Here is a 14,876-nt window from a genome sequence, read left to right as displayed (position 1 = left end):
TTTTTGGCGAAAATGAAAACGTGTCAGTTTATCACTTTCATGAGGTTGGAGTCATAACATCAACTGCTTGTGACATTGGCTCGAATCATCTAGTTTGTGCCTTTAGATCTAAGGAGGAATTGTTCACTTCCTCTCATTGACTTCAAACCCCGAACCCCGGCCTGATTGTTTCGCAAGAGTTCCCGAGAAGTCTCGCGATATTGCGCCTCCGGATTTAGAAACTCTGACAGACTGGCTACAATATGTTCTAATATTTTTTTTTTCATTGTATTCACAGGAATGTCCCTGTATTGATGTGTAATATTATTGTATCAATAAAAAAAACCTTCATATCAACCAAATTGACCATTTATAAAGTAGAATGCATGTCTATCTCCCAACAATGTAATACAAACAATATTTTCAACATATTTTTCCAAAACATATTGCAATTAAAGTATTGAACCATTTATATTGGTGAGTTCTCATTTATCCACACCGAAAAGCACATGTTTGGAAAGATACATGCCCCTCAAAAGAGGAAGCCAGGTCAGCCAACATACCAGCAAACACATGCAGTTATCTAGCTGAGGAACGCTCCACTCCTTGATATATGAGAACGTAGTTGAGCATCACCTTAGCTAGCAGTTATCCTGACAATGAGGAAGTTTTTCTGTCCAAAAACAGACTTTCTACAAGCAATATACACTGAGTATACAAAATATTAGGAACACCTTCCTAATATAGTTTGTCGGTGCATGGACTCTACAAGGTCTTGAAAGCGTTCCACAGGGATGCTGGCCCATGTTGACTCCAATGCTTTCCGCAGTTCTGTCAAGTTGGCTAGATGTACTTTGGGTGGTGGACCATTCTTGATACACACAGGAAACTGTTGAGCGTGAAAAACCCAGTAGCGCTGAAGTTCTTGACACACTCAAACCTATGCGCCTGGCACGTACTACAACTCCCCGTTCAAAGCACTAACATATTTTGTCTTGCCCACTCTCTGAATGGCACATACACAATCCATGTCTCAATGCTTAAAAATCTTTCTTCAACCTGACTCCTCTTCATCAACATTGAGATAATTTCCACAACCCCTGACAAACTAGCCTTGCTTATCTGGCTTATTCTGGGGAATTGACAAATTTTGTCAAGTCTAGTTTATGCCCAAATAATGACTTAAGTCACTCAAATGCTTGTGAAAGAAAATAGGCCAACATACAAATAGAAGGTAAAACATTCCCCACAAACAAAGAAGAAATTAATCCCTCTGCCTCATTGAAAGGCTTCTTTATTCTCTGGTCCCAGTCTCACCTTGAGCCTGCGTCTGAATATTCATCATGGGCAGACAGAGTATAAAGAGAACAGACAAGTGATCTGGGTGAGTGGAATTTCCAGACTTATTGTACCTAAGAGGGTTATCAGGAAGAATCAAGCAACCGGCAAATAATGTTTCACCAAAAGCAGCTGACAGGAAAATGAGAAATAAGGAGTTTTGTAGTTATCAATGAGGCTTTGTTCTCCCAAGTCAGCATCCTACAATGTTTAGAACAATTTATTGGATGGATTTGCTGTACATGTTGAGTCAGCAATAGCCTGCTAACAAATTGGATTAAAATGTGAGTGTTGTCCAACCAGATTCTTTGCCACAAAACATCTAGTCTACAGTATATAATCTACATAATTGATTAAATCCTTAATTCTAGATGCCATCCTTTTTGTATTATCCTCCCTGCTCAGATAGATGTACATATACAGTACTATAAACAATTAATGACACACTTCAATTAAAAACTCCAAAGATAGGTTTGACAATGACCAAAAAAAAGAGTGAAGCTATAATCTTATTTATTTTATTACAAAATATAAGAGTTTGAAAGTGTTAAACATCTAAACAAGCCAGTCTGATTCAGTACACCATAACAAGGATCATACCTGATTTATCAGAGATGGAGGAGAACGATGGTAAAATAGGGAAGATTTTACTGTATTGAAAATACAGCTGTTATGATTGTGTCTTACCAAGAGTGGAAAGGCAATGCATTCAAAGCAGAAACCGAGAACTGAAACATACAATGAAAGATATTAAATTATGATGAAGAACTTCTCTCCATAACAGATTTAGTGACTAAAGTATAATTCAAAAACATTTTCAAGCTGAAACAATGTTCATTTATAGCATGACAGCAATGTATTTTCTGTGTTGAAGCTACATTTCCCACTATAAATCAGTTATTATACACACACGTGATAAAGAGGTAGATTCCCTGTGTACTTTATAGGGTAATTAAAAAATGTAATTTAATTATTTCTGCTCATATTCATACACTTGTTTTTGGAAGTAAATCAGTTACCTTGTATGAGAAAATGTTTTATTTAAGTCTAGATTAGATTCTCCTGCTGATTTTTCTGTATTTGAAAACAGGTATCAACCATCAAATTATATGACAGACAACTTTGTACCACTTCGCTAGCAGAGAATAAGCAACTTTTCAATGTGAGTGTCTAAAGAGTTCACACATTCACATATACACACACACCGCACAACAACGATAAATAACCCTACAGCGAAGATTTATGTAAATTAAAAACCACCTTTAAAACAGAAAATTACAAACATGATTGATGTAAAGCTACACTTTTCTGACGAGGCTCCATGATGATGTTCAAGAGGTCAAATGTCACCTGTTGTAGAGTATTCAGGTGGTGAGAGAAGTACACGGTCAGAATGGTACTCTAACCACTGACCTGCCCTGGATTTGGATGTCATCAAAAGGGAAAAGAGCAAGGATCTGAAATAAAAGCACATGGTGGGGGTTACATGTCACATTATATGTTCTACCTTTGGCCAGACAACAGTCCAGTCAGTCTCCTTCACAACAGGAAATAATCTGGAGATGTTTCACCCCCCCCCCAAAGCATTAAAAAAATATATTTCAAGCATTCTCAGTGAATATCAGACTGAGTCACATGAAACACTTTGAGCTGGTTTCCCAGACATTCACTACACGACCAAGAAGCCTCCACGACAGCCTCCACTAGATGTTGGAATATTGCTACGCGGACTTCCAATCAACCACAAGAGCATTAGTGAGCCCGGGCACTGTTGGGCGATTAGGCCTGGCTCGCAGTCGGCGTTCCAATTCATCCCAAAGGTGTTCGATGTGGTTGAGGTCAGGGCTCTGTGCAGGCCAGTCAAGTTCTTCCACACCGATCTCAACAAACCATTTTTCTATATGGACTTCACTTTTTGCACGGGGGCATTGTCATGCTGTAAAAGGAAAGGGCCTTCCCCAAACTGTTGCCACAAAGTTGGAAGCACAGAATCGTCTAGAATGTCATTGTATTTTTTAGCATTAAGATTTCCCTTCACTAGAACCATGAAAAACAGCCCCAGACCATTAGCCCTCCTCCACCAAACTTTATAGTTGGCACTATGCTTTGGGGCAGATAGCGTTTTCCTGGCATCCTCCAAACCCAGATTTGTCCGTCGGACTACCCGATGGTGAAGTGTGATTAATCACTCCAGAGAACGCGTTTCCATTGCTCCAGAGTCCAATGGCGAGCGAGCTATACACCACCCCAGCCGACGCTTGGCATTGCGCATGGTGATCTTAGGCTTGTGTGCGGCTGCTCAGCCATGGAAACCCCTTTCATGAAGATCCCGACGAACATTTATTGTGCTGATGTTGAGTGTTGCAACCGAGGACAGACACGCTACGCGCTTCAGCACTCGGCGGTCACGTTCTGTTCTGTAAGCCTGTGTGGCCTACCACTTCCCGACTGAGCTGTTGTTGCACCTAGACTTTTCCACTTCACAATAACACCACTTACAGTTGACCGGGGCAGCTCTAGCAGGGCAGAAATGTTAAGAACTGACTTGTTGGAAAGGTGGCATCCTATGACAGTGCCATGTTGAAAGTCACTGAGCTCTTCAGTAAGGCCATTCTTCTGCCAAAAAGTCTGGAGAATGCATGGCTGTGTGCTCGATTTTATACACCCGTCTGCAATGGGTGTGGCTGAAATAGCCAAATGCACTAACTTGTAGGGGAGTCCATATACTTTTGTAAATTGTAAATATAGTTTAGTTTAAGGCTATAACTATAGTCCTGGACTAAAAAGCATGTTCAATGGAGAATCTGCATTGAAAGTGCTTTTTAGTCCACTACAAGGATTGTGTGTAGGACTCTGGCCCTTCCTCTATATCTCACATCATCATTGCCGCCAGCTAGATCCAGTGCCGTCTCATCCTCTATGTTCCTCAGCATCTTATCTGCCCCGGATTGGCAGAGCAGGTTGGCGATGGCTGCGTCCTGCCGGGCAACGGCGAGGTGAAGTGGTGTGCAGCCGTTAAACATCGGCACGTCCACATCGGCTCCCTTGTTCAATAGCAGCGTCATAGAGACAATGTCATGGAGCTCCACTGCCAGATGGAGAGGTGTTTTACCGCTCGTACCTTCCTGGGGGAGAGAGAGAGGACAGACGTGGGTTAGGGACTCAAATAAAATGTGCCCTAAAAATAGGATGGGAAGGGCGCAAATGTAGGGAGCAAAGGGTCAACAAATCTTAGTAAGGGCATTTTACTAATATCTATTCATTCAAATACTGAAAACATTCAATGAGGCAGCTTGATATCTACTGTATAGCATGTTTATTTCGCACAGAAAGATATCCAAGGTAGGGTTAGGTCAGTCTACTATGTTGTGTTCTATATCTATCTGTGTCTGACTCAGACTTGCTGGCCTGGGCCTCTTCTCTGATGAGTCTAGCTGCTCCAGAAAAAGCCCCCATTACATCAGGCTTTCTAGCCCAGCAGCCTCATGACCAAACTCTAATTACCTTGTCATGAATCTATCAGAACCTGCTGAGCTCAAGGCCATATCACTATCAGTCTCACTACAGCAGTGCACAAGTGCAGCAGATGGGAGTACAGTAAAGTACATAGCGTGAAGGAGACACTGTATTTCTAAGTGAATGCATCATGTCATAATGAGTGCATGGTATTTATTTAGGACAGTATAGTGTAGTTTGATCATCTATGTCGAGGTAAATATTTCTGAGGATTTAGCTATGACACATTGAAGTACTAACTACAGTATTATAGCACAATGTAATGCACTACGTGAGTAATACAAGCCCAGTGAGCAAAATTGTCTGAAAGAGGTTTTTTCAATGTATTTATCAAAAATACTTTTCTCAACATCTTTTCAACATCTAGTGTTCATATAGTGCTTATAGCGAGGTTATTGTAAAAGAGTACACCCGGGAGAGTAACTGGACTAACCTGGATGTTGAGGTCTGCCCCTTTTGTCATCAGTAGCTTTATCAGACGATGCTGCCTGTTCACAGTGGCTAGGTGGAGAGAGGTGAGACCTGAAAAAGAAGACACTCCTTTCAAAAACCACATTTCTGAATGTGCGATACGATGAATTTGAGTAGATGTTATAGCTAGTATCATCAGTAAGGTCATACCACGTGACACACAATAACCTACATAGGCTACATACCGAACAAAATATACAATTGTTTACATCAATAAACATGATTCACATCTGCAAAGCCTACTAAGCTGGGAACATCGAAAACTAGCTAGACAGCAACAACGATTCATTTACACCAGTTTTGTCTCGCACTGTGCAATGTTGCAATAAAACACAACACACGAGGTGGGTACATCCTCGGATAGACGCCAACACACTAACAGGAATTGACACTAAATAAAGAGCCATCACATCATGGTATCATTATAGCCTCGTACACAGCCTACAAGCTGATCATCCTGGGCCCTGATCAGTAGGCAAAAGTTATGGAATGTTCAAATAGAAATACATTAAAACAGAACTATGATACTCCCCACTTAACATTAAAACTCATTCAGTCTGTCTACAAACAGGCTCTCAAAGTGCTTGATATGAAGCCCAATAGCCATCATCACGGTTACATCCTCAAAAAGCAGGCGCTCCTGAGTTGGGAAAATCTTGTGCAATACACCGACGCATGTCTTGTATTCAAGATCCTAAATGACCTGGCTCCCCCTCCACTGAGTACTTTTGTTAAACAGACAACCCAAACATATGGCACCAGATCCACAAGGTCTGCCATGAGAGGTGACTGTATAGTTCCCTTAAGGAAAAGCACCTTTAGTCAATCTGCTTTCTCTGTGAGAGCTTCCCATGTCTGGAATACACTGCCAGACGACACACATAACTGCACCACCTATCACACTTTCACAAAAACCATGAAGACATAGCTGAAGGTCAATCAGATTTGTGAACATAATCCCTAGCTGTGTATTGCCGCTTTCCATGTTGTCTGTAGCTTATGGGCCCTGCTTTCTCACCTCTCCAGTTCTGGGACTCGAGCACAGGGGCCAGCTTGCTGGAGGAGACATTCCGGATCATCTCAGTGGCGCACTCGGCCCAGCCCTGTTCACAGGCCATGTGGAGCGGCGTGTTCCCCCCCTGGTCCTGCAGATCCAGGCTGGCCCCGCTCTCCACCAGGTCCCGCACCACCGACGAAAGGTTCAGGTAGGTGGCTAGGTGTAGCGGCGTCTGGGAACATGCATACAAAATAATAACTCCCATGGGTAGACTCAATATGGACGCCAGCCCACCCACCACTGAACTGGGATGGGGATCCCCTTTTTTGTAATTCTATGGGACCACGTACCAACCCGAACAAACCAACAAAGGGTTAGTATGTGAGGAGGGTGTGATATCTGACTTGGAGTCAGTATGTACCCGCTTTCAAAGTGATTTGAGTACAATCAGGATTACTAAGACCTGATATAGGAGCTGATCCTAAGTACAGTAGCTAGTATCTATAACTGAGCTTTACTATAGAACTCTGCCAAGTGAGGTGATTAGCAAAAATGCATTGGTAGGTCTGAGACATCTCAATGTGAAACTCCTGATTGAACTGGGTAGGGCTGACTAATATAACCAGTTGGGCCACCATTGCCTGTGTGGCTTTTGGTAAACGCTAACAGAACAGAGAGAGAACAAGGCTAGATGTGTGTGAGTCATGGTGCAAAATGCTGACTGTCATTTCTGACCTCCCAGACATTTTCCTCTGCGACCCATCAGGATGTCTCAAACGCCCCGTCAGCTTGCCTCACCATCCCTCATACCTCCTTTGCCCCTGTAAGTGACAGGTTACACACCCCACCCCCTTAATGTTCAGTCAAACGGCTCTTAAAAATGCACTGTCCAGTTGCACATTTCTCATCTATGACTACGTTCTCAGGCAGCCCAATTCTGATAGTTCTTCCACCAATGAAGAAAATCTGATGTGAAAAGATCAGATGTGATTGGTCAAAAGACCAATTTGTGAATTTTTTTTTTTTGTAATCTCAGCCTTAGAGACAAAAATATTCCAGATAAGATTTCTTGTTTTTGAACACGGGAAAGCAGGGGAGTTTCCAATTTCCATTTAGACTCCCTCATGAAATAACCCTAGAACCCCTCTCACCCACTGAACCGTTCCAGTGAGAGGATATACTACTGGAGAAAGGGGAAGAGAATGCTCTTCAATTACAGGATGCAGAAATAACATGATCATCTCTGTTTGTGTCATAAACATTGGCAGTTGCAATCATCAAGAGGAAGTATCATGGAGGTTAAGTAGTTTCAGTACACCAGTACCCGTGTTGAGGGTGTAAAGAGAAGAGGGTGTGGCTGTGTCTTCTGTACCTGGTACAAGTTGTTCTGAATGTCTAAGACATCTTTGGGGAACAGCTGTATCAATTGGTGAGCGAAGTGTTCATCTTCATGGATGATGGCTAAATGCAGGAGTCTGGAGGGGCGACAAAAACAAACCATTTCTTATAAAATGTCAATCATAAATCAATGACATTTCTTACATTTTACATTGCAGTTGTCACAAAGTGCTTCTGCAGTAACCCCGCCTAGGCCGCACAGTAAACAAAAGCAGTTTTGAGTTGCGGTCACTTAAACATTGCGTTCAACTGAAAAGTGAGCAGCCCGGGGAGTGGAAACATTTCTCATGACATTCCTAGTTACTTTAAATATTTAAAACGTGAGCAGCCACAGGATATAATAAATGGATTTTATCATGTGATGGAAAGAATGACCTGCTGGAGAATTCTTAGAATGTCATCTAGATCTACCTGGAAATGTAACACATAGCATCCCATGAATGAAAACTGCTTAGTAGGCCACAGTGTTCAGTTGTTGCGAATGTTGCGCAATAATGGAACTTTTATGCTAAGAATAGTCATGTCAAGCGGATGTTTGATTGCACAAAGCCCTTAAAATATTTATCTTCTCAGTTATCATTCGTTGTAAATGAACTCGTTATTTGGATAATATCCTAAGATCGAACAAACAGAACCATCGGGTTATTACTGAATGTTTAGCAAACACAAGCCTCAGGCCTATGAACATGAACTACTCAGTTAAAATAGCAAATGCAATACATTGTGTTCTTTACTGCAGCCCATATACAAAGTCATGACATTTGATACATTCAATCAAAGTGGAAAACAAGAAACCCTTACCCCAAAAGCCAAAGGGGAAGTTCTAGCAGACAAAAGAGCCAAATGCAGGAAATGGAACAAGGCCACTGCCGTGCTTTATTTAACCCTACAACAAGGCTTTCCAGAACACATTGTTCACACACTTCTCCCTACATAGTGCACTACTTTTGACCAGGGCACTCATTGTCTACCTAACTAACTAATGTGAAAGTAGTAACTCGTTTAGCCTATCCTTGTTCCATGCTAAATGTCTTCAGGCAAATCAATTTCTCTTGTAACTTCATTTTAAGACAATCCATTTGACAATAAAAAAGCCACTTTAAAAAAAAACTAAAAACATTTACTTGCACAAGTAAGACCGTAGTTTATGATTTAATAACTCCTCTTCAAAGCAGAGCCGGTAGCCTAAAATACTTTTTAAAAAAAACTCTCAAATGGGACTTCCTAGTTTGAATAACAGTTGGGTAAGATAAAACAAAGAAAAAATCCCATGGGGGAAATTAAATGCCTGCACCATGATACTTTCTCAAGTCACAGGATTGATGTAACATATTGTGGGTTCTTTCTGTTGTTGGGTAAATATAGTACAGGTCAGAGAATGCTTCCTTGTGACCTAGTCAGACAACGAGAGCAAGGATATGAAAGGATGTCAGAGAGACAAAAATATGCTGTTACTCTATCAATGGAATGGTTACACAGATTCACTTCGACTTTGAACAATTGATAGCGATCAACATAATATATTTCTGTAATATAATATAATACTGACTCCAAAGACAAAGCCAGGACTGAGTGGAACGCAAAATCACATGTAGAAGGCCGATAAGGCCAAAAGTTTGCATGTCTGTGACTGCGTGTGTAGAAATTGTATGAATTTCATTGATCAGCCTATTATTGGACCGAGTGAGAGAAGTACTATGTGAACATGTGCCCTGCCTTGTCTATCATGGGGAATTTCCACAGCCATGTCTCTTACACTTCTGCTTTCCAAGTCGAGACACCCCACATGAGTCCATCCACGATCATGACAGCTTTCACAGGCCTGAGTGTATCACTCTAAACTTAAACTCTCTAAATCGACATCACATGCCACAATGACTGGAATAGGATTAACATGACATACGCAAAGAGGTGAATTTCTCCAGCGCAGGCCAAAACTACAGCCCATCCCCCAAGCCTTTTATTCATTCAGAAAGCAACAACACTGTGGGTTGCTTGATTGTTCAACTGCAAATTCGTGCATTAGGCCTAGCCTACAAAAATGCATCCATCTTCAAATTGTTATGGTGGTTAACACACAGACATCCAGTCATCCCATCAGACATGATGATGTCAAAGAAAACATCACCGGTTTGTTGATAGTGGTAATTTTAGTCTATGCTCTAATGGCCAGTTGAACCCCCCTAAAAGGACAACCAAAGAGCAACACCTATCCAATTCTGTCAGTTGTACAGGGTGTATCTGGGAGCGTCTCTAGGGGCAAAGGGTTGGGTTTTAGATTGGACACAAATGTATGGGATAGAACAGACATCACATTGTGCATTGGGATTAAGTTGGTTGATAATTGTAATCATGGCCCAATTAGTAACTCAATCGCCTATGCTATGCATTTTAGACTGTGAAAAGTCATATAAATTACGGTTGGCCCTACTTTTATCTATACTGAAAAAAAGGGTCAATTAAATGCATAATAAACACGTTAATGCTTGCAAACATCCACATATGCGTGTATTTCTTGATACATCGTTTCACCTTAAGGTCGTCGACATGGACACATTTTACTTATTCAAGAACATAGGCATAGGATACATTTAAATATGTATTACTTTAAAGATGTAAATTTAAAAAACTTAGGCCTACGTGTCTCCATCTTCAGTGATGTTGGTGAGAAGGTTCTCTTTATGTTCAAATTCTGTATTCTTCGCACTGTCATCTTCAGACTCCGAAATGTTGCAGCCCTCTATTATCTCACTGAAATTCTCAACAGTTAGTGACGACGAGCCATAAGCAGAATCCAACCGCTCCTCTGTGTTGCTGCTACATTTGTCCATGGCTTCACTTGATTCAGAAGTCGAATCCCATACCGTTTTGCTATAGGGATCATCTTTCGTAAAATATTGTAATGATTCAACACCAGAGTCTATTCGGTTCTCCTCCAATAAATTCACTTTCCCATTCGCATCTTCAGCGCTTGCCATGGTGGACCCCGGCCCGCAGTCACTCCAGGTAGGCTTTGCTAGGTTAAAACCCTAAAATAACTACCTGTTGCTTGATGGTGGGAGCAGTCCTCGGTGGAAAAGTCGATCACACCAGAGTAGGAAATCACTGTTCCTTTGTTGCTTTTCATGCCACCAGGTCGAGCGCTTTTCTTTCCCCGCACAACTGCAGTTAAATGAAAATAAGTGAAGTCATCTTGCGACACCGTATACATGCAAAATGGGCCATTTAGTTCAAACCATAAAAATACTTCAAAATCAGCAACAGGATTTAAAATACATTTGGTACGCTCATAAACGGAGGTCAGCCTACATAGTTGTGAGCACGTGAGCAATGAAAGGCGAGAGGGTAAGCGCTCAGCACTGACATTGGGGAATCCCCGAAGGGCGTGGTATGCGTTTACATTACAACCACCCACCAACGCCGTGGAGTCTCCCTGGTTTTACAGGATATGTTTGACCAATGTTCCCCGTACGGTGCTTTCATATGTGTCTATTTATAAACTAGCATGTCACAACCGGGAGATTCACAAGTTAAGTAAATAGGGAGTTCATTTTTCAGTGAGTAGGCAAGAGGCCATTTCTTAGGCCTAAAAACAGCCTAATCTAATGTTGCAATATGGAGACAGAATACAAAAAGTGTAGCCTATGAGTTGACCTATAAGTAAGCATTTAGAATAGGCCTATTACAAACATGGAAGTAAAACTTCAGTGGCCTATTAATATAGCCTACTAAGATGCTGACCAGACCACACGCGCATGCATATGATGATTATGTCCACCAACACCAGATGCAATCAGGACATGTAAATTGAAATATCAAAACGAACTCTGAACCAACTATATTAATTCGGGGACAGGTCGATAAGCATTAAACATTTATGGCAATTTAGCTTGCTGTTGCTAGCTAATTTGTCCTGGGATATAAAATTGGGTTGTTATTTTACCTGAAATACACAAGGTCCTCTAATCCGACAATTAATCCAAAGATAAAAGGGTAAAACAAGTTTGTTTCTAGTAATCTCTACTCCTTCAGGCCTCTTCTATTGATTTTATATGGCGTTTGGCAACCAACTTTAAGGTGCATTTGTAACAGTATAACTTTAGTACGTCCCCTCGCCCCGAACTCGGGCGCGAACCAGGGACCCTCTGCACACATCAACAACTGACAACCACGAAGCGTCGTTACCCATCGCTCCACAAAAGCCGCGGCCCTTGCAGAGCAAGGGGAAACACTACTTCTAGGTTTCAGAGCAAGTGACGTAACTGATTGAAACGCTATTAGCGCGTACCCGCTAACTAGCTAGCCATTTCACATCCGTTACACTCACCCCCCTTTCAACCTCTTCCTTTTTTCCCGCAGCAACCAGTGATCCGGGTCAACAGCATCAAGGTAACAGTATAACTTTATGGCGTCCCCTCGCACCCACCACGGGCGCGAACCAGGGACCCTCTGCACACATCAACAACAGTCACCCACGAAGCATCGTTACCCATCGCTCCACAAAAGCCGCGGCCCTTGCAGAGCAAGGGGAAACACTACTTCTAGGTTTCAGAGCAAGTGACGTAACTGATTGAAACGCTATTAGCGCATACCCGCTAACTAGCTAGCCATTTCACATCCATTACACATTACCACTACCAACTGGAGTGTAGATCTCAGTTCATCTTTCAATCACCCACGTGGGTATATGGTCCTTAAAACCAATGAGGAGATGGGAGAGGCGGGACTTGCACGTCAGGCATTACAAATAGAACCAAGTTCTTTTTTAGCACCTGGCTACGCAGATGATGCTCGTTGACACACACCAGCAGTGTTGGTGCAATGATTTAGTACATTTATTTTGCAACGCTTCGTCAGCATGTAGCATGTATGTGTACATTTATTTTGTGACGAGAGCAGTGTAGTCAGCATGTTAGCCTATGATGTTCAATACTGTATTATTCTTCTCTGGTGGGTGTTCATCCCAATGGACTAAAGGAGCCCAACGTTACTCCTTATAGTCCAAGGACCTTACATGTTCTGTTTAGATGCAAATTGGCGCTAACAACTCCATCTAAACGTGAATCGATTCTCAATTGCAGTACAGTTCTAGAAACATAAAGCCCTCTACTTTCATATCACATCAAAATGTTTAAAGCAAGGGCTTTAACATTGTGGCCATGAGAGGGCAAAATCAGCCTACAGCAGGCTACAGGCGATAATACAAAATTATTAGGTAAAACATGTTAATATGTTGTAACTAACTACAGCAACATAAAGTGTTAGTGTTACCAAGGATTACTTTAATACTATTCATATTTATGATACTAGATTCGCAGAACAGAAGCAGTAAAGTAGTCTTTCCCATAGCATGAAAAGATTTTCTGGCATTTCAACTTGCTGTCAAGAGTAGGCTAGCTGTTACATATTTGTTCCTGCAGCTAATGTCATTAATGTTCCAAGTCCAATCCTACCTGGCCATACTTTTTGAATGATTAGATGCTGTAAGCTGATTACATCATGCTCACGTAGTCACTGTGCCATCTAATAACTTCACTCTGGGGTGAGCCATAAAACTGGACAAGGTCAAACTAGCCTATTGGAAACTAATGGTAAAGGCTTGGATTTTCACTGAACCAAGGATGGTTTTCATTGAGTAGGCTATATATGGAGCAAAAATTACTGTATAAAATAAATAATTTAAATACTGAGCTATATTGTATGATCTAAAAACTGTGGCCCTTATTTTATAATAATACAATTGCTCAGAGGAAGATATTTTGTTTGTATTACTTGTTGAACAACAAGTAATACTTTGTCTTCTCAAAAAGGTAGGGGTCAAAATTATTGACACCCCTGTTTTCAATACCTTACCTTGTGAGGATAACGTCACTGAGCATTTTTCTAAAATGTTTTATGAGTTGGAAAACATATTGATAGGGCTCTTAGACCATTCCTCCATACAGAATTCTTCCAGATCCTTGATATCCTTTGTTTGTGCTTATGGATTGCACTCTTCAATTCAAACCACAGGTTTTCAATTGGTTACAAGTCTAGAGACTGAGATGGCAATTTAATTTTTTTTATTTTGTGGCCAAATAACCATTTTGTTGTGGATTTTGATGTGTGCTTGAGGTTATTGTCTTGCTGGAAGATCCAGAGGCATCCAGGATTTTGGCAAAAAATGTCCTGGTACTAGGTAAAGTTCATGATGCCTTTGACCTTAAAACTTCTTGTCAATAGGGGGGCGCTGTTTTCACTTTGGAAAAAATCATGCCCAAATTAAACGGCCTCGTACTCTGTTTTAGAGCATACAATATGCATATTATTACTATTGGATAGAAAACACTCTGAAGTTTCTAAAACTGTTTGAATTATATCTGTGAGTAAAACAGAACTCATTTGGCAGCAAACTTCCATACAGGAAGTGAAAAATCTGAAAACGAGGCTCTGTTTCAGGGCCTGCCTATTCAACTGGCTTTTATTTATCGATATGTATGCACTTCATACGCCTTCCACTAGATGTCAACAGGCAGTGGAAGGTTGAATGGGGTGTCTAGCTTGATCTGAGGCCGAATAAGAGCTTTTGGAGTGACAGGTCCGGTATTTTCTTTGTCTTCGACGGCGCGCGGGGGGGGGGGGGGGTCTCAACATTGTCTCCTGAAAAGCGTTCGGTATACACGGCGAATATCTCCGGCTCTGATTTTATTTGATACATATGAGAAAAACATCATAAAGTAGTTTTTTTCAACCGAGTTTTATCAGTTTATTAAACGTCTAATGGGACTTTTGGAATTTGCCGTTCTTTGCGCCAAGAGAGGATGGGAATGTTCGCGCCACAATACTAGCCAAGGTTGCTAATTCGACAGAAGAAATGGACATTCTATAACTAAACAACGATTTATTCTGGAAATAGGACTCCTTGTACAACATTCTGATGGAAGCTCAGCAAAAGTAAGAAAACATTTATGATGTTATTTCGTATTTCTGTGTAATATGTTGATGCCTATTCTCCGCCGTGTTGGTGAGCGCTGTCTCACAATAACCCAAGCTGTATGTTGTGGTAAAGTTATTTAAAAAAATCTAACACAGCGGTTGCATTAAGAACCAGTGTATCTTTCATTTGCCATACAACAAGTATTTTTATTTAAAGTTTATGATGAGTTCTTTGGTCAGATTAGGTGATTGTCCAAAATAT

General features: G+C 41.2%; 1 protein-coding gene across 1 annotated transcript; it reads right to left on the bottom strand.

Moving 5' to 3' along the window:
• Nucleotides 1-1,813: 1,813 nt before the first annotated feature.
• LOC129824835 (NF-kappa-B inhibitor epsilon-like) lies at nucleotides 1,814-11,097 on the bottom strand. The gene is made up of 6 exons (XM_055884342.1): nucleotides 10,340-11,097; nucleotides 7,674-7,776; nucleotides 6,323-6,533; nucleotides 5,267-5,355; nucleotides 4,194-4,442; nucleotides 1,814-2,774 (listed from the first exon to the last, which is right to left on the bottom strand). The coding sequence occupies exons 1-6, from the start codon at nucleotides 10,675-10,677 to the stop codon at nucleotides 2,706-2,708; spliced, it is 1,059 nt and encodes a 352-aa protein (XP_055740317.1). The 5' UTR covers nucleotides 10,678-11,097; the 3' UTR covers nucleotides 1,814-2,705.
• Between the last annotated feature and the right edge of the window lie 3,779 nt (nucleotides 11,098-14,876).

This window comes from Salvelinus fontinalis, chromosome 27, assembly GCF_029448725.1.
Source record: "Salvelinus fontinalis isolate EN_2023a chromosome 27, ASM2944872v1, whole genome shotgun sequence".
Lineage (NCBI taxonomy): Eukaryota > Metazoa > Chordata > Actinopteri > Salmoniformes > Salmonidae > Salvelinus > Salvelinus fontinalis.
This window is presented reverse-complemented; position numbering and strand designations above follow the sequence as displayed.